The following is a 20,926-nucleotide window of genomic DNA, read 5'->3' on the forward strand; positions in this document are numbered from 1 at the left end:
TACCTGAGTTTATTCAGGACTTCGCCGATGTTTTTTCTAAAAAGGCCTCCGAAGTGTTACCTCCTCATAGAGAGTACGATTGCGCAATCGATTTGGTACCAGGAGCTAAGCTCCCTAAGGGTAGGATATTTAATCTCTCTTGTCCCGAACGTGAAGCCATGAGAGAGTATATCCAGGAATCCCTGGCCAAGGGTTACATTCGCCCTTCTACTTCTCCGGTAGGTGCTGGCTACTTCTTCGTAGGGAAGAAGGATGGTGGTCTTAGGCCGTGCATCAATTACCGAAACTTGAATAAGGTCACTGTAAGGAACCAGTATCCCCTTCCTTTGATTCCTGATCTCTTCAATCAGGTTCAGGGGGCCCAATGGTTCTCTAAGTTTGATCTACGGGGGGCTTATAACCTTATCCACATAAAAGAGGGGGATGAGTGGAAGACCGCGTTTAACACGCCCGAAGGTCATTTCGAATACCTCGTCATGCCTTTTGGGTTGTGTAATGCTCCCGCGGTCTTCCAGAATTTCATAAATGAGATTTTGAGAGACTACCTGGGGGTATTTCTTGTAGTGTACCTTGATGACATACTGGTGTTTTCCAAGGACTGGTCCTCCCACATTGAGCATGTCAGGAAGGTGCTCCAGCCCCTTCAGGAAAACAAACTGTTTGCTAAATCCGAAAAATGTGTGTTTGGGGTGCAAGAGATACCATTTTTGGGTCAAATCCTCACTCCTCATGAATTCCGCATGGACCCTGCCAAGGTTCAGGCTGTGGCTGAATGGGTCCAACCTGCCTCCCTGAAGGCATTACAGTGCTTCCTGGGGTTTGCTAATTATTACAGGAGATTTATTGCTAACTTCTCGGTTATCGCTAAGCCTCTTACGGATCTCACTCGCAAAGGTGCTGATCTCCTCCACTGGCCTCCTGAGGCGGTCCAGGCTTTTGAGGTCCTTAAGAAGTGCTTTATCTCGGCCCCAGGGCTGATTCAGCCTAACCAAATGGAGCCGTTCATCGTGGAGGTTGACGCCTCCGAGGTGGGAGTGGGGCCTGTCTTGTCCCAGGGTACCAGGTCCCTCACCCATCTCTGTCCCTGTGCCTACTTCTCCAGGAAGTTCTCTCCCACTGAGAGTAACTATGACATTGGCAACAGCGAACTCTTAGCCATTAAATGGCCATTTGAAGAGTGGCGCCACTTCCTGGAGGGGGCTAGGCACCAGGTAACAGTCCTTACCGACCACAAGAATCTGGTTTTCCTAGAATCTGCCCGGAGGCTAAACCCGAGACAAGCTCGATGGGCGTTATTTTTTACTAGATTCAACTTTTTGGTCACCTATAGGGCTGGGTCTAAAAATATTAAAGCTGATGCACTGTTGCGTAGCTTCATGGCCAGCCCTCCTTCGGAGGAAGATCCTGCTTGTGTTTTGCCCCCAGGTATAATCATTTGCTCTGTTGATTCTGACTTAGTCTCCGAAATTGCGGCTGATCAATGTTCAGCTCCCGGGAAGCTTCCTGAAAACAAGCTGTTTGTTCCCCTGCAATTCCGGCTAAGGGTACTCAGGGAGAATCATGACTCTGCACTATCTGGCCATCCAGGCATCTTGGGTACCAAGCACCTCATTGCCAGAAACTATTGGTGGCCTGGGTTGCCTAAAGACGTTAAGGCCTACGTCGCCGCTTGTGAAATTTGTGCTAGGTCCAAGACTCCCAGGTCCCGACCAGCGGGCTTACTATGTTCTTTGCCCATTCCCCAGAGACCTTGGACCCATATCTCCATGGATTTTATCACTGATCTGCCTCCATCTCAAGGCAAGTTGGTGGTGTGGGTTGTAGTAGACCGCTTCAGTAAGATGTGCCACTTTGTGCCCCTCAAGAAACTACCCAATGCTAAGACGTTAGCTACCTTGTTTGTCAAACACATCCTGCGTCTCCATGGGGTTCCTGTCAATATTGTTTCTGACAGAGGGGTACAATTTGTTTCATTGTTTTGGAGAGCCTTCTGTAAGAAGTTGGAGATTGATCTGTCCTTCTCCTCGGCCTTCCATCCTGAAACTAATGACCAAACTGAGAGGACTAATCAGTCTCTAGAACAATATTTAAGGTGTTTTATCTCTTACTGTCAATATGATTGGGTCTCCTTCATTTCTCTCAATGAATTTTCCCTTAATAACCGGATCAGTAACTCGTCAGGGGTCTCCCCCTTTTTCAGTAATTTTGGGTTTAATCCACGGTTCTCCTCCGTTTCACCTGGTGGTTCCAACAATCCCGAGGTAGATGTCGTTCATCGGGAACTGTGCACAGTCTTTTCCCAGGTTCAGAAGAACCTAGAGGCGTCCCAGAGCATACTAAAAACTCAGGCAGATAGAAGACGTTCTGCTAACCCCTTGTTTGTGGTCGGGGATCTGGTGTGGCTGTCTTCTAAAAAATCTGCGCCTTAAAGTCCCGTCCCAAAAATTTGCTCCCCGGTATATAGGGCCGTACAAGGTCATTGAAGTCCTTAACCCTGTCTCCTTCCGACTGGAGTTACCCCCATCTTTTCGAATACACGACGTGTTTCATGCCTCCCTCCTGAAACGCTGCTCCCCGTCCTTGGCTCCCTCGAGGAAACCTCCTGTCCCTGTTCTCACCCCTGAAGGGGTAGAATTCGAGGTGGCCAAGATTATGGACAGCAGGATGGTCCAAGGCTCCCTCCAGTACCTGGTCCATTGGAGAGGATACGGGCCTGAGGAGCGGACTTGGGTACCCGCCCGGGATGTTCACGCTGGGGTATTGCTCATGAGGTTCCATCTTCGGTTCCCCAATAAGCCAGGTCCACCTAGAAAGGGTCCAGTGGCCCCTCATAAAAGGGGGGGTACTGTAAAGGATCTGCCAGACACAGCTTCTGTGTCGACGCCCGTGGTTACTCAGTCTGCACCTGATCCTAAGTCTGATAGAGTGACTCCTTCTTCCACCACTCAGGCTGGGAGGCTAAGGAGTGGGAGAGCCTATCACAGCCTGGCCAGACGGAGCTAGCTCCCGCCCTCTGTCTATTTATACCTTCATTTCCTGCTTCTCCTTTGCCTGTGATTCTACTTGTTTCCTGGCTCTGCTGCTGCTGCTGCTTGTACTATTTGTCCTCTGCTTCATATTGACCCTGGCTTTACTGACTACTCTCTTGCACTGCGTTTGGTACCTCGTAATCCTGGTTTGACTCGGCTCGTTCACTACTCTTGTAGCTCACGGTGTTGCCGTGGGCATCTGCCCCTTTTCCCTTAGCTTCTTTGTACCCTTGTCTGTCTGTCTGTCGTGCACTTAGTGAGAGTAGGGACCGTCGCCCAGTTGTACGCCATCGCCTAGGGCAGGCCGTTGTAAGTAGGCAGGGACTGAGTGGCGGGTAGATTAGGGCTCACCTGTCTGTCTCCTTACCCCGTCATTACAGTTGCCCTGTTTTGCAGCCATTTTGGAGAAGCGTGTTTGATATATACCATCAGGTTACTGGAATAACAGTTTCCCCTACTCCCAAGTTGGCATTGCTCTTATTGATTCCTGGACCTCTCTCTCCATGATAAAAAAAAGGGTCTGCTTCGTCATTTTTTTACTTCGACCAGATCGGTCATTCCCAGGTTTTGACGGAATCAATAGCGTAGTCGACTACGCTATTGGTTCCGTCAAGAACCACGGAACACTGTCACAACGGTAACAAACGAAAACCATTAGCTAGTTTTCCGTCACCATTCCGTCACCATGAGACCAAAAATACCTGGGCCATTGAGGTGTTAAATACCCGTATGGCTGGTGAGATCATTGACCTGAAGGACTAAAGGTAAGTTCACACGGATGCGGAAACCTCATCGCAATTAGCTCCAAAAAACATCCGAAATCGCCCCCCATTGATTTTAATTGAAAAAAAAAGCGCCATGTCTTTTATTGAAATCAGTGATAGGCAGCAAAAACCTGCGGTGCTAGTTTCTCAGCGTTTTTCGCCCACGGACCTTGCATTAACTTAAATGGCAAGTGAAAAATGCCACGAAAAAACGGAGTTTAAAATCTGCCGCAAAATTTCTGAAGGAATTCTGAGGCAGATCTTTTCTGCCTGGAAAAAACTCAGTGTGAACAGGGCCGTTGGTAATAGTCACATTGGATGATCTGAACAATCATGTGCTGCAGACCCTGCAGGGTGAATTTTTGTTTTAGGGCCACTTTAATCATAGAGTAAACGATGATTCTGCACCCTGGGGGCAGTATTTGTGTCCTCAGAATTAAATGGGGCCAATCCTCTAGCAGATCCGCCGCACATTAAACCAAATCCATGGCAGAAGTTTGAGATAAGCCTCGGATTTCTGCCGCGGATTCTGCAGTAAATACGTGTCGGATTTGACAGGCAAATCCGACACGTGTAAATATAGCCTTACTGTGTAGAGAACTATTAATGTGTGGGTGACTCTCTATTTGGCACTATTGTTTTCAGGGGCACTATTAAAGTTAAGATGTAATTTGTACTAGATATTAAACCTGCTAATATCCTTGACTTCTCCTGAGTAAAGCCAATTCTTAACTTAATCTACAGGATTACCACTTTTTACAGCCGTTACATGGGACTGGCACTTTATAGGGTAGTTACCATCACAATGCCAGCTGCTCAGCTTCTTATGTAAATGTCACTACAGAAATGTTCAGAGCTGGATTAGGACTGGTTTTGTTACACTGTGACATTCTGTGTCATTGTGGTAAAGTGATCTCAATAGGGAGAGAATATGAGACACTGTACATAGTAACTGTATCCTGAGAGACACACACCGGCCGGGAGAGACAGCAACAGGGCGGAGGAGACACAATATTGTGAGAAGAGATATCAGAGCGATCTACAGGAGAAACAGAGGACTGAATAGGAACAAATTATCCCTAAGTAGGTAAGAAGACGTGTAATATATTATATACAGGGAATTCTGCAAAAGAAGACACCTCCATGAGAAGCCAGATCTAGACCGAGCTGTCACAGACTTATTGCCTCTTCTTTGAGAGGATCGTCACTCCAGAAGATCGTTCTGATCAGTAATATTAGGTGGTCGTCTCAAATCTCAAAAATAGTGATTTCTCTCATCTATCTATCTATCTATCTATATGTATAATAGATGTATTCAGGTAACCTTGTGTGATGAGGACCCTGTTATTCTGCATCTACATGGCTCGATGCTTGTCCTATCATTGCTCCATGACATAATATTGTGCAATTATTGGCCATTTTTATATATTTCTGCTTATAACCAATAACTAGAGGAGACTTTTTAGGCGGGATTCACACGACAGGTATTCCCGGCCGGGTGCCGGCCGTTCATAAATCGGCCGGCACCCGGCTGCATTAGGAATAATAGACCCCTAATGGGGCTATTCACACGACCGATTTTTTGACGGCCGGGAAAACCGCCCGTCAAAAAATAGGACATGCTCTATTTTCAGCCGGGTGCCCGGCCGCCCGGCTCCCATAGAGGTCTATGGGGCCGGGTAATACACGGCCATCACCGGAATGTGTCCCGAGTGATGGCCGGGTCTACCGTCGCTCGCGCACTCTCTCTCCTCCTCCTCACAGTGCAGAGTGCATGTGAGGAGGAGGATCTTTTATTGCTCGCTGTAGGAGTCGGAATCCCCAATCCCCGGCCGGGGATTGGGGATTCCGCTACAGGAGAAGTGCGTGACTACACTGTCCATATATGGACACAGCGAAGTCACTCACTTCTGCAGCGGAATCCCCGACTCTATGGCCGGGGATGCCGCTACAGGAGAAGTGAGTGACTACACTCTCCATATATGGACACAGCGAAGTCACTCACTTCTGCAGCGGAATCCCCGACTCTATGGCCGGGGATTCCACTACAGGAGAAGTGAGTGATTACACTGTCCATATATGGACACAGCGAAGTCACGCACTTCTGCAGCGGAATCCCCGACTCTATGGCCGGGGATGCCGCTACAGGAGAAGTGAGTGACTACACTGTCCATATATGGACACAGCGAAGTCACTCACTTCTGCAGCGGAATCCCCGACTCTATGGCCGGGGATTCCACTACAGGAGAAGTGAGTGACTACACTGTCCATATATGGACACAGCGTAGTGACTCACTTCTGCAGCGAAATCCCCGACTCTATGGCCGGGGATTCCGCTACAGGAGAAGTGAGTGACTACACTGTCCATATATGGACACAGTGACGTCACTCACTTCTGAAGCGGAATTCTCGACCTGTGGCAGGGAATTCCTCTTCAGGAGAAGTCAGTGACTACACTGTCCATATATGGACATTGAAGTCAGTGACTTCTCCTGGAAGGGGGGGGGATGGGTGGAACCTACAGGGGACTGTGTGGCATCACCTACAGGGGGCAGTGTGGGTGGCATCACCTACAGGGGGCAGTGTGGGTGGCATCACCTACAGGGGGCAGGGTGGGTGGCATCACCTACAGGGGGCAGGGTGGCATCACCTACATGGGGCAGGGTCGGTGGCATCACCTACAGGGGGCAGGGTGGGTGGCATCACCTACAGGGGGCAGGGTGGCATCACCTACAGGGGGCAGTGTGGGTGGCATCACCTACAGGGGGCAGGGTGGGTGGCATCACCTACAGGGGGCTGGGTGGCATCACCTACAGGGGGCATGGTGGCATTGCCTACAGGGGGCAGGGTGGCATCACCTACAGGGGGCAGGGTGGGTGGCATCACCTACAGGGGGCAGGGTGGGTGGCATCGCCTACAGGGGGCAGGGTGGGTGGCATCGCCTACAGGGGGCAGGGTGGCATCGCCTACAGGGGGCTGTGTGGCATCGCCTACAGGGGGCTGTGTGGCATCGCCTACAGGGGGCTGTGTGGCATCGCCTACAGGTGGCTGTGTGGCATCGCCTACAGGTGGCTGTGTGGCATCGCCTACAGGGGGCTTGGTGGCATCACATACAGGGGGCTTGGTGGCATCACCTACAGGGGGCTTGGTGGCATTACCTACAGGGGACTTGGTGGCATTACCTACAGGGGACTTGGTGACATTACCTACAGGGGACTTGATGGCATTACCTACAGGGGGCTGGGTGGCATTACCTGCAGGGGACAGGGTGGCATCGCCTGCAGGGGACAGGGTGGCATCGCCTGCAGGGGGCTGTGTGGCCTCACCTACAGGGGGCTGGGTGGCATTACCTACCAGGGGGGCTGTGGCATTATCTACAAAGGGCTGTGTGTGGCAACAAATTGAAATGAAATTCATCCGATTTTAAAACGGACAGGGAAAAAAACGGATGCAAATCGGGTCCAAATCGACCGGTAAAAACGGCAACTTGGCCCGGAACGGATGCAAAACGGATGCAAACCGGCCGGGAAAATCGGCCAAAAACGGCCGATTTTCCCGGCCGACACTCGGACCCTGTCGTGTGAATGAGGCCTTAGTAATAACTCCTGTTTTGAGTCTCCGCACAGCGCACTTTATTATAATTGGGTGCCCAATCTATTTATATGATGTAATAATAACACATGGAGGAACCCGCTCACTTCTAGTAAATAAAGCTCTGACACATAGGACTAGATATGGAGGACTCTGATTATCTGTGACGTCACTTCTGCTGTATGAGAACGCTGCTGTGTTGTCCATATCAACCAATGACATTTACTTTGTTATTCCGCATACGCAATTTTGGCAAATAATCCAAACACGGGATTGGTTGTTTGGGGTGTTACGGCTGTTTTTTTTGGTCTTTGGTTGAGCTTTATGTGACTCCTGTGATGTCATCTGTCGATACAGCTTATTACTTTGTGTCCGGCTTCTTGTGACATTGTGTCAGTATGTTTCATTTTGCTCTTGGCAAAGTCCCAGTCCGGCTACCTGCATGTAACTATGGATGGTCAAGTCATATCAAACGGGAGCAATGCTGCAGTCTAGACGATATTTCACAAGAATCTGCAGACTAAATACAGACGTTTGTCTAGGCTTCCTGGACACATAGTTTTTTCTGTGCTCTTTTGTTGGTGTTTAGTTTTTCTGCTGTTTTTCCAATGTTTTTTAGTTTTAAATAGTGTGTTTTAGTACCTGCGATTTTACATTCATTTTTTTATGTAGTGTTTTTCATTTTGCAAATCATGCGAATTCTAAGATCAGGTGATTCAAAGATTCCTCTTTTCAACACATGATTTATTGTGAAAAAAATGGCACAAAAAAGGCAAATAAACCAAAACAGGACATATCGACACGTGCAGTTTTGGATCAGACAAAAAGAAAAAAAAAAAACAAGGAAAAAAACAAATGTAGGTCTATGGTTAAAAACCGCCACTAACTACCTGAAAAAACACCAAACTAACAACTTGCTGCAAGGCAAAAGAAAAAAAACCACCGCAAATAAACTGCACTCTTTGTAGTGCTTTAAATATCTCCATATTGACTTACAGCTGACATCTGGCCGTAGCGTTTTTTGCAAAAAAACAAACAAAAAACACAGCAAAATACGCAGGAAAAAAAGCCACAAAAAAAGTGCCCATTTTCATTAAAGCACTTTGTGTGATGGCACCTTTAAAGGGTAACTAAACGTTTGACAAACTTCTGACATGTCATAGTGACAGGTCATAAGTTTTGATTGGGGGAGTCCGAGCACTGAAACCCCCACCAATCGCTAAAACTAAGCGGCAGAAGTGTGAGCGCTCGGCCGCTTCGCGTCTGTTCGGTTTTTCCGGATAGTTGATGTAGCTGAGTACGGGCTCATTGACTTTCTATTGAGCCTGTACCCCGATATATTGATTTCCGGAAAAAGCCGAACAGACACGAAGCAGCTCAAAGCTCACACGAACACTTCTTTCACTTCGTTTTAGCGATTGGTGGGATCTCAGTATTCTGACTCCCACCAATCAAAACTTCTGATATGTCACTATGACATGTCAGAAGTTTGTCAAATGTTTAGTTACCCTTTAAAGAAGTCGTGTCGTAGGGATCCTGTAAACTGGTGGTCTAAGAGGGATCTATCAATTACAGTCTTTTAATATGTCAAATTCTTTGATTTGGTTTTAAAATTCCCATTTTTAATGAACTGTTTCTCTCTTGTGACATGTTCATTTTTCTTTTGTAATCCAGGACCTTCTTACTACCCCATGGCGGTAACTTCTGTGGGATCAGCCACGTGGCGAGACGCCTCTTATAAGACCATCCGACTAGCACAGGATCGGGGGTTACGCCCCTTGACTTGTCTGCCGCCCACTGTAAATAACCAAGCAGAGAGTGAGAACACCCAGATGAAGAATATTAGAGGATATGGGCCTACACCTCCGCCCTTCAACCGAGACCTTATTATCGAGTCATGCAATGCTTTTGCCCGCGGATACATGAGAGAAACCCGAAACTCAATGTCCATTCTGAGACAAGCCTTGTGGGAGACGGACCACCATATCCACAGACTGCAAAAACAGAGGGGCCTATTAGAAAGATCTCATGCTAATACGAGAAGGGACATCCTCACAAGTAATGAGACTACACAGCTACGTAATACAAGACCCACGAGTGAGAGGGTGAGCGACCATTGCGTAATTAGATGCCACCTGCTGGCCAAAGATGGTTTTATATACACGCTACCTGGCTTAAGTGGAATATTATGGTTGGAGTTATTCTATAGATAAGTAGACAGGGATTATATTGCTTACATATATTATAGGAACATATATATCTCCCTCTCTGCACACTACATGGACAAAAGTATGTGGACCCTCCAAATAAGTGGATTTGCTATTTCTACAAGCCCATCGCTAACTAATAGTTAAAGGTCTATTCTTATCATATGACTAAGATATGCCATAACGTTATGATCGGTGGAGGTCCCAGAGGTCAGATCCGTTTAACAAAGGGGCCGAAGGTCTTTCAGCAGCGCTCCCGGCCACCCACTGAGTGGAGAAATGCAAGTGAACGGGGCTGCGCTGTAGGTCGTGAGTGGGTGGGTGGCCGGGAGCGTCACTGTGCAAGGAAAATCATCCTCTTCATTCTAAGGTTCATAGGGGTCCAGGCAGTAGGAACCCCATCGATCAGCAAGTTACATAGGTTGAAAAAAAGACTCCGGTCCATCAAGTTCAACTTTCTCAATAAATTACCCGTCATTCGTTGCTTGGTTGATAATAACCCTCAATGCCATTCGTCAGTAAATAATCATCGAGCCTTTTTTTAAATGCTGACATAGTATCTGCCATCACTACCTCTTCGGGTCGGGCATTCCATAGTTTGACTACTCTAACTGTAAAGAACCCTTTCCTATATTGATGTCTGAAACATCTGTCGTCAACTCGCAATGAATGTCCCCTGGTCCTTTGTAGAGTCCTTGGAAGGAACAGATTATGTGCTAGTTCTCTGTATTGACCACACACAAACTTATACATGTAAATAATATCACCTCTAAGAGGTCTATTTTCCAAGCTGAACAATCCCAATTTCTCTAGCCTGTCATCATAAGCAACACCTCACATCCCATTTAATAATCAAGTCGGCCGCCTTTGAACCCTCTCCAGTTCTCCTATATGCTTTTTACAATGTTGAGCCCAAAACTGAATTCCATATTCAAGATGTGGCCTTACAAGGGATTTATAGTGGGGTAATATTACATTTGAATCAGAGGTTTTTATCTCTCTTTTTATACACTCTAAAATCCTATTTGCTTTTGAGCTGCTGCTTGACATTGAGTACCTCTGCTTAGCTTATTTGTTACCCGAATACCCAGGTCCTTCTCTTGTTCCATTATCCCCAGTTTTATTCCATTTAAGGTGTATGCATTAATACTATTAAGAGATGGCACATCCTAGCGACATGCCACCCCCTACGTTAGTGGAAAAACCGCTTGAAAATCGCTTTATTAGCAAACATTAGCCGTACAATGGGGTATACTGAAGAGCTCAGTGACTTCCCAGATGGCATGATTATAGAATGCCACCGCACCGGTAAGTAAGACTCTGTTCACATCACGTCGGAGCCTTCTGTCAAGCATATACATCAGGATTATTGCCTGACGAATGGCTCTGATTGAAGACTCCGACATATTCCATTGTATAGGCACACAATGGCATACCGTACGTAACACATAGGTTACCATGTTTAAAAAAAAGTATAACTCACAGTTATTTTGCGGGATACCTCTGTATAAAAAATCTGGTAGAATATGCTTTTCTATACAGCAAAAACAGTTGACTGTATTACTGTAAGAAAGACAAACATCAGTGCCTGACCTCAGTAATATGGGGAGGTGCGGACCTAGATGAAGGATAGACCTCCGGGGGAGACCGAGGTGGAGATGGGAGAGAAGAGGCGCAGTAGTGTATTATCAATGGAGAATAGGAAAGGTGTAGAAATAGAGGAGTTTGTTCTCATCTTTTTGGGTTGTAATATAAGATACAACACTCTGTAAAGTTATTTTCCGCAGAGGGGTGCGACCAGTATGTGGCCAGGTACTCGGATCACCCGGTCCATGGTGCCAAGTATTAAAAAAAAAAAATCGTTTTTGAAATACAGCTTCTATGCATCCTGGTAACATAGAAGCTGTATCTTGTGTTGAAACCTGAATCCGTCAGGTCAGCGGCACTGACGGTTTCGGTCACAGTGGGTCATGCGTGTCCCTGACACGCAAGATCCAGCTGTTATCGATCACATCTAAGTTATTTTAATTTTTAAAAAAAAAGTCTTCACAGGTTTCCATAGCCTGTAAGAAGTCTCCCTCAGGAGGGTTTCCAGACCTTCAATGGGAATCCACGATCATCCAGATGGACGTCTGTGCATGGCTCCGCGAGTAATACCTTTGGCGCTGCGACCTGTTTCCAGGATGGCAACTGATGTTTCAAAGAGAGATGACCAGCGTAGATGATAGGTAAAGAATTTATTTGGATAAATTTATAAACAACGTTGACGCGTTTTGAGCCTGTCCTGAGAAAGAACTCGGTCCGAGGTTGTTAATTATATTGTCCAAATAAATTCCTTACCTATCATCTATGCTGGCCATTTCTCTTTGATGCATCAGTTGCCATCCTGTATACAACAGGTCGCAGCGCCAAAGGTATTACTCACAGAGCCATGCACGGAAACTTCTGATGTGAGCAACTGATGGTGGTCCTCTGCCCCATCCAACAGAGACGTCCATCTGGATGATCGTGGATTTCCATTGAAGGTCTGGAAACCCTCCTGAGGGAGACTTCTTAATGCATACAGCCAAATGCTAACAAGGTGAGCTCATTACCTACACGACTACTGAGTGACCAACTATCATTACGTTATCACGCTAGGGAGCGCATCTGCGCCATTCTTTCTCCCACTGTGCTTTCAGCATATGGAACCCCTGAACTCACTAAGGCTCTGTTCACATACTGTTTTTCCCTATACGCTCACGCATTTGCATCTTGAAAACTTCCAACGCATATGTCAAACGCATACATAGGTCCCCACTGACCCCACATATGTATTAAATAGCGTAGTCCAGAGGTACCCCATCCAAGAAAATGTATACCATGCAGAATAAATTTTTTATAATGGAAGCATATGTGTAACATGAGGTACTGTATGCCAATGGCAACATCAAAGCTAGACATTAAGATTTTGCAGTGTGAACTCAGCATCGTGCTCTTATGGATGAACAGATACGGATCCCTGCAATAATTGTCCAAAATCTTCCATGGTTGGAATAAGACGTACAAGTATATATAGGTGTGAAGTTCAGGTGTCCATATGCTTTTGGCCATCCAGTATCCATCCATCCAACATAAATGGAATGCCTGGGATCCGTAGGACCATGTGAGGCACAATGCAGTAAAACGAGTCACACATGAACTATAGGACGTATGAAACAGATCCTGGCTTCGTAGATGTGGCCGCCATCTTGCTGTAGTCCTGTAGCTTTATTTACTAATGCTTCTTTTCTTTCAGTATCCTGATAAAGTTGATACTCTTCTACAAGACGAGAAGAAAGGACTTCATGACCTGAAGAGACATTCGGAGCATCAGCTACATGAAATCTCAAGGCAGCTCCAGGTCACTATATATGGGACATGCTCTCCGTAGGATTTCCTTACTTGCTGTCCACTTCCATCATATGCTGACTATTCGTTCCTTCTTGATTTTAATGGACGGTCGCTAATTCTTGCTTCTTGGTATTTCGGTAGAATAGTCTTTGTATATCGACTCAGAAGTTTCAAGTCTCATCTCTGTTTGCAATACAACATAGTTTTGTATTGCACAGTTCTCATCTTGTTTGCGCGTCTTGCATGTGCCTCCATTTTCTTGTGGTCTTGCAGGTTCTCGATTCTCACCGCCAGAAGCGCTTAGAGTTTTGTAAAGAAAAGGGACGAGTCTTGGACCTTATCAGTGAAAATGCCCGATCCCGACACCTTTCTCAAGACCCAGCTGGTGGCAGCAAGCTTCTCGGTCCTGGAAACACAGGTACCAGGAGGCACATTGAATAGAAAACCAATCAATTTATGTTTCCTCAGTTGCCTTTATGTCTTAATGGATCTTTCCTCTCTATTGTCCGTGTAAAGATTGTCAGGTGGCTATCGGCAGTGCACTCGTCACGTGTAAAAAATTCCGAAACACGCAACCCCCTAACTGGCATAAACCGGAGGACCGCAGAGAACTGAAAGAGAGTGTGACCCAAGGACTGTGCAAGAAGGCGGAGGAGAGCGCCCGCATCTGGGTAACATGATCGGCGGTAAAATGAACCATTACCCGCCATACAAGTATGAAGCTAGATCACTTCTGACCCTTCTACTTACCATTTCCGTGCTTGTCCTATTTTATGCAATGGCCAGGCACCATCTTTCCCATCCATGATACTCTGAGCTGCACAGAATAACTACTGGTGACCACAACTATGGTGTCTATGTGATCACCAATACAAAAATGTTTCACAGATGGGGAGCAGTCAACAGACCATGGAGGCTGTAGACCACCCTGCTGAACCCCTTAACCATCCCAAACCACCAGGAACATTAAGGGTTATGTCTGGAAGTCCAAGGATTTTTAGATATTAACCCCCAACCACCCTAGACCAACATGTATAATAGATATCAATATCACCTTCACCACCTCAAGACCACCAGAGATATTAGGTATTAACCACTAAACCACCAGGAATATTACAGAAATACTATCACTAACCCCTAAACCACCCTATGATAATGTGTGATGTAGTTCATGTAAACAGCTGACAAAGTGAGTATAATGGTGGAGTGGTGGTGGTACCAAAGCACTTGAAAAATTCCTGCGTTTGCCCCTGTAATAAATAGAGTCAAGGGGGTTTTACACGGGCCGATTATCGGGCAGAAGAGCTTTCATATAACGCTCATTGACGATAATTTTCCTGTGTAAACGGGGCAGCGATCAGCAGATGGACGAGCAAACGCCCAATCATCTGCTGGTCGCATCGTTTTAAAAAAGTGAAATATTATGGTTGTCGGCAGCGCATCTCCTTGAGTAAACAGAGAGACGCGCTGCCGACATGATAATAATGTATGGGGACGAGCGATCGGAGTAACGACCGCTCGTCCCCATCCATAGCTCCGTGTGACAGGAGCAAACGAGCGCCGATCAACGATGTCTCATTGATCGGCACTCGCTGCATCGGTCGGTGTAAAAGGGCCTTCAGTCAATACATGATGGATGTAACCTATATATAGACATCTCACATTTCATGTACATACAATAGAGCAGACGCAAGGATAGACGCAGACCCCGGCCGTTATACATGTTCTTGGTCATGTATTGTAGGAGGACATAACACAGACTTCTGGAGACGTGAAGAATATGATCCAAAGGCAGCAGAGGATTCACGATGAGGTGGAAGCCAGTTACCAGCTACAATTGGTAAGTATACCGCCTAATCCATCATGTTAAAGGGACGCCATGTATTGCAGAAAATGACGTATTGTTTAAAGTTTTGGGTATTTTAAACATTATTTGTTGAATTTTATATTATTTATATTTAAAAAATTTAAATATTGCCGTTTTCACACTGGACACTAAGCTGACACTTCCGGTTACTATTCAGCTTGCGCTGTGTAGACTGGGGCAGGGTCAGCAGTCCTCTAATTATTATCAGAGGGCCGGATTTTAATGAATTGAAAATCTGTTATAAAGCTGGAGGCAGATAACACAAGATCCACCATTGACGATAGGTGATGAAAAAGGTTCCTCCTCCCCCTCCCTGCACAGTGACCTCTGCACACGTCACAGAGCATGCCCACTACACTTTTCCACAGAAGTCAGTCCGATCGGTGGTTACGTAGCTACTTGTCCCCAGTTGTTGGTTTCCAGCAGAGGAATATATTTGGAGAAAGAAGCCTGAAGAGTGTCTGGCACTCTTCATTATGGTCTATAGGGGTGTCAGAAATAGCGAGCGTGCTTGTTCTTGATGAGCGAAGATTGGAGGAGATTGTGACTAAATTGCAACTTTTTGTCCACGTCATTAGGGCCCGGTCTCCAGCCTGGATCTCTCCGTACGAGAACGTTTAGATCGCCCATTAGTAAGAATTCTTCAGAGGCATCCAGGAACCCAGCTCCCAGAGAGCACGCTCATCTCACAGGTACAGTATGATACATTAGTCCTTCCACTCATACTGATCATATCTGACCGACAGCTGCAGAGCTCGCTACAAGAGAGAGATCTAATATACTGTAACAAGCCATATACCTGTGTCAGTCGGACCTACTCAGGATGTGTTTTCAGCTGTGCATGTAAACAATGGATGTTCCCATTCCCTGACAGCAAACATAGATCTTGAAAAATATGAGAAATTAGCACACAAAATTAATCAGAAAGTTGCAGAACACCACGGGTGGACAAATAAATTACTGTTGATATTAGGCACAAATTATACCACATAGACATGAACGGAAAACAACCTAAAAAGTTAGGACATCGTCCGGCTCTCAGGATTAGTCGAGCCCTGCATTATACAATGATTAAGAGGATCTGTCCCCTCTCCTGACATGTCTGTCTTAGTAAATACTTGTATTCCTCATGAAATAACAATTCTAGAGCATCTATTCTTAGAACTCTGCATTGTGCCATTCCTCTGTTATTCCTCCAGGAAATTTATAGATAAAGTAACAACTGGGTGCTCCCATTCCTCTTGTCAAAGAGGCGTGACCCTACACACTCTGCCACTGCCCAATCAGTGCGGACAGTGTTAAATTGTGTAGGGTCAAACCCTACTGACAAGAGGAATGGTAACGCCAAGTTGTCAATTTATTTACAGGAGGAATAACAGAGGAACGGCACAACATAATGTTGTAAAAAAATATTTGTCAGCATTGTTATTTCACAAGTATACAATTATTTACTTAAACAGACATGTCAGGTGAACTGACAGATCCTCTCTACAAAAAAAAAAAAGAAAACCCCTTAAAGGGGTCCTCCGACACTTCTATACTGATGGTCTATCCAAAAGATAGATTATCAATATAAAATTGGCGGTGGCCCAGCTACCGGCGCCCTCATCGATCAGCTGATTGATGGGGTGGCGACGTTCGTTGCAACAGCTCCACAGTTTACATGCACAGCGCCATAAACTTTCGTAGCGGCTCTGCCTGGCACGGGTAGTTCTGGTCCAATTTAAGTAAATGGGACTGAGCTGCAATCGTACAGATGTGTACGGCGCTGGTAAACATTAAAGGGGTCCCTGTAGTCGGCTGATCAGTGGGGGTTGCGAGAGTCAAAACACCACCGATCTTATACTCATGACCTATCCTAAGGCTAGGATCAATATAAAAGCCCCGGAGAACCCCTTTAATTTTCGACACAGAATATGTCCTGCTAATATGGACGGTGCCCCTGTAAAAATGAACCATACCAAACGTGGGGTGTTAATTATTGACCAAAACACACGTTCTGCAGGACAATTATCTAACACGTATGACCGGCTTTACACTATATGGGAATTTATCTCTACACCAGACGACATCCGGCCTTCTACTGCCCCCCGATCACTTTAATGACATTCAGCCCTCGTTTACCTCTTTTCACAGGGCACCGTGTCCTTGCAGAAGTCTCTCAGTGAGACCCGTGAAAGAATCGGCCTCCTACATCGCACACAGTTCAAATTAAAGGACGATCAGGAGAACAAGCTACGGGGAGAGAGTATTGACCGAGCGGCCGCGAGACTGCGGCTGAGGAGCGCCAAGGGCCGGAGAGAGAGGCTGTGCCTATGAGACGAGCAATGTGGGAAACAAAAAAAATTAAAGAATAGTCAATAATATTGCAGGTTGTAGAAGAGTATGAGTTCATTGGTGCACACAGTGAATAAGGAGTGAAAGGTTTTGGAAAATAATAGAAGGCAAACAACGGAACTGTTTAGACAGTAAGCTCAACGAAAATCATTGCTCTGTGCTTGTCATATACAAAATGATCAATGGTCACCCTCAATACATTAAAAAGATATAAATGACCTAATAACATGCATAGTTTTCATCTGGACAACCTTTCTCTAAAGAAATCTCTATGGCGATCAGCTGAGGAAGCTGAAATCCCCAGGCCAGCAATCAGCGGTGATCGCTGGGGGAAGCAGCGGCCACTGAAGGTGAAATGTGGTATTACATCAAATAAAATACATGTTGTTGAGAAGTCCGGTCTCTGCAGTGGCTCTCCGCACTGGCTAATAGCAGGGACTGCCCCTTTATGACTTATAGAGCGTAGAAAAAGGGGTGTTTTATGTTTCTGTGTGTTCTCACACAATATAATATTGGAGATCTGTTCTCCCGTACGTTTTTTTTTTTTCGATCAAAAGGAGATTTGCAGTATAAAGGAGAGGGGAGACGTTACTTAAGAAAATATTAGGGGTTGTTTCCTCTGCCGCAGTCCACAGATGGGAGAACAGATCGCCGAATATGATGTGCAAGCGGCCTTAATAACGCAGAATCTAGCAATAAGGGAAATATCTTGTAGACAGGCTCCCAGAAGAGGAAGGATTAAAGGGTAACTAAACTTTCAGAAAACGGTCATAGTGACAGGTCAGAAGTTTTGATCGGTGGGGTTCCGAGCACTAGACCCCCACCGATCGCTAAAACAATTAGGGTATGTTTACACGGCTTATTTTCAGACGTAATTCGGGCGTTTTACGCCTCGAATTACGCCTGAAAAGACGGCTCAATTACGCCTACAAACATCTGCCCATTGCTTGCAATGGGTCTTACGATGTTCTGTTCAGACGAGGTGTAATTTTATGCGTTGCTGTCAAAAGACGGCACGTAAAAAGATGCCCGCGTCAAAGATGTACATGTCACTTCTTGGGACGTTTTTGGAGCCGTTTTTCATTGACTCAATTGAAAAACAGCTCCAATAACGTCCATAATGGACGCCACGAAAAACGCGAGTACTTGCAAAAACGTCTGAAAATCAGGAGCTGTTTTCGCCTGAAAACAGCTCCGTAATTTCAGACGGAATTTGTTAAGACGTGTGAACATAGCCTTATCCTCAAAATTTACGTCAGAGTTTTTCTAGCAGAAATCCTCACTATGTGGACATAGTCTTAGGCCGGGCTCACACGGCTCAGATTTGTTGAATGCAAATCCGCTGTGGGTTAGAAAATCTGCGGCTGAAACTTTGATTTCTGCCACGAATTGGCCACCGGATCTGCTAAGGGATAAGACTTATTGTACTTCAATGTAATCGAATCCACGACAGGCATTGAAGATATTTTCCTGGGTGTGTGAATGGGGTGTAAAATACTCATAAAGTTCTCAAAGTCTAATGATGTCGTTACATTTCATGTCGCACTTCTTTATTGTCCAGGTCTCGCGTCCAACCACAGAGAATATCGCATTCTGGACATCACGGTTGTGTTTATAGAAATAGCATCATCCTTGAAGATCTTTTCTGGAGGCTAAAAGATCCTAAGGATTAAAGTGTAACTAAACTTTCAGAAAACTTCTGACACGTAATAGAGACATGTCAGAAGTTTTGATCGGTGGGGGTCTAAGCACTGAGACCCCCACCAATCCCTAAAACAAAGCGGCAGAAGCACTCGAGTGATCACTGAGCCGCTTGGTTTCTGAACGGCTGTTCTCGGAAAGTCGATGTAATGGTGTACAGGCCCATAGACTTTCTTATTGAGTCTGTACAACATTACATATTCTTTCCGAGAACAGCCGTTCAGAAACCAAGCGGCTCAGTGATCACTCGAGTGCTTCTGCCGCTTTGTTTTAGGGATTGGTGGGGGTCTCAGTGCTTAGACCCCCACCGATCAAAACTTCTGACATGTCTCTATTACGTGTCAGAAGTTTTCTGAAAGTTTAGTTACACTTTAATCCTTAGGATCTTTTAGCCTCCAGAAAAGATCTTCAAGGATGATGATATTTCTATAAACACAACCGTGATGTCCAGAATGCGATATTCTCTGTGGTTGGACGCGAGACCTGGACAATAAAGAAGTGCGACATGAAATGTAACGACATCATTAGACTTTGAGAACTTTATGAGTATTTTACACCCCATTCACACACCCAGGAAAATATCTTCAATGCCTGCCGTGGATTCGATTACATTGAAGTACAATAAGTCTTATCCCTTAGCAGATCCGGTGGCCAATTCGTGGCAGAAATCAAAGTTTCAGCCACAGATTTTCTAAAAAACCCCACAGCGGATTTGCATTCAACAAATCTGAGCCGTGTGAGCCCGGCCTAAGACTATGTTCACATAGTGAGGATTTCTGCTAGAAAAACTCTGCCGTAAATTTTGAGGATAATTTGCAGCTAAAACTTGAATTTCTGCTGCGGACTGACGTGTTGATCTGCACGCATATTAGTTCCATTGCAGCCAATCCGCAGCTTTTCAGTGGAGAATCCACGTCAATAATGAGCACGCAGCGGAATATAAAAACCGCAGATTTTTTCCAATGCATGTAATACTCCAGTCACACGCATTGCTGCCAGAAACCATGTGTGAACACAGCCTTAAAGTGTAGCTAAACGTTTGACAAACTTCTGACATGTCAGAAGATTAGATTGGTGGGGGTCCGAGCACTGAGACCCCCACCGATCGCTAAAACGAAGCGGCAGAAATACTCGCGTGAGCGCTCAGCTGCTTCGTGTCTGTTCGGCTTTTTCCAGAAATAAATGTGTCAGTGTACGGAGTCAATAGAAAGTCTATGAGCCTGTACTCCGATACATCGGCTTTCCGGAAAAAACCGAACAGACACGAAGCGGCCCAGCGCTCACACGAGACATTCAGCTGCTTCGTTATAGAGATTGGTGGAGGTCTCAGTGCTCGGACCCCCACCAATCCAAACTTCTGACCTGAAAACGTTTAGCTACACTTTAAAGTGTTATTCCTACAGACATTTATGGCATATCCTCGTTTCCGCAACCCTTCAGGAATCAATGGTGAGAGCTGCGCACTTGTGCGACCACCTCTCCGTTCATTCTCCGCCTGGACTCCGGCAAGTACTTTGTACAGAATGTTATGCGTCTCCATGACAACACTTACTTTTTCCTACATCAGATTACGGTACAGAGCCTGGTGAAAAGACAAGAGATCAGAAAATGCAAATAACCGGAGCACGCTCTATGTATATGTGAAACAAGCAGGGAATACTGTTCTGAAGCCAGCAGAATTAGGAATTCAGCTCTGGATTATAGTACAGGCTGTAACTCAAGATACGTAATACAAAACATTTACAAAGTGAGACAACTTGTTATGGAGACTTATTTGAATATGTAGTAGAAAACAGGACAACCTTATGGGCCTAGCCTCTAATACTGTGTCCCCATGACAACACTCCATGTCCTTTGTTAATAAATCAGAATTAAAACAGATAAACCAGGAAAAGACTAGGGACTGACCATATAAATTGCACAACTACTAAACAACAACTATAGGGAGACGTAACGTGTCAGTGTTCACAGCTGCAGGGCATCAATAAAGTTGATTCATGGTGGAGTCAAGATGGCTCACGTCACGTGTCAGAAGCTCTACAGAAATCCACGCCGTTT

The 20,926-nt window shown here is 45.7% G+C and overlaps 2 protein-coding genes across 2 annotated transcripts in view; one reads left to right on the top strand and one right to left on the bottom strand.

The window, feature by feature from the left end:
- LOC142660065 (olfactory receptor 6F1-like) overlaps positions 1–20,858 on the bottom strand; it is a 60,796-nt gene extending 39,938 nt beyond the window's left edge. The window contains exons 1-2 of the mRNA XM_075836713.1: positions 20,777–20,858; positions 16,955–17,143 (exon numbers count right to left, since the gene is read on the bottom strand). The gene's annotated coding sequence lies outside the window, so the exon portion shown is untranslated. The remainder of the gene's footprint in view (positions 1–16,954; positions 17,144–20,776) is intronic.
- On the top strand, positions 4,785–17,408 carry TEKTL1 (tektin like 1). The gene is made up of 8 exons (XM_075836551.1): positions 4,785–4,880; positions 9,059–9,489; positions 12,869–12,973; positions 13,237–13,381; positions 13,480–13,634; positions 14,708–14,803; positions 15,409–15,522; positions 16,967–17,408. Exons 2-8 carry the CDS (start codon positions 9,076–9,078, stop codon positions 17,147–17,149), a joined length of 1,212 nt encoding a protein of 403 aa, XP_075692666.1. The 5' UTR covers positions 4,785–4,880; positions 9,059–9,075; the 3' UTR covers positions 17,150–17,408.
- Positions 20,859–20,926: the final 68 nt, after the last annotated feature.

This window comes from Rhinoderma darwinii, chromosome 8 (assembly GCF_050947455.1).
Source record: "Rhinoderma darwinii isolate aRhiDar2 chromosome 8, aRhiDar2.hap1, whole genome shotgun sequence".
NCBI classification, from domain to species: Eukaryota; Metazoa; Chordata; class Amphibia; order Anura; family Rhinodermatidae; genus Rhinoderma; species Rhinoderma darwinii.

Bases quoted from the DNA above. Each gene is read 5' to 3' on its own strand.
- TEKTL1 (XM_075836551.1), top strand. From the start codon at position 9,076: ATGGCGGTAACTTCTGTGGGATCAGCCACGTGGCGAGACGCCTCTTAT. The intron at 12,974-13,236 runs GTCACTATATAT...GTGGTCTTGCAG, and splicing joins AAATCTCAAGGCAGCTCCAG to GTTCTCGATTCTCACCGCCA. The intron at 14,804-15,408 runs GTAAGTATACCG...CCACGTCATTAG, and splicing joins CCAGTTACCAGCTACAATTG to GGCCCGGTCTCCAGCCTGGA.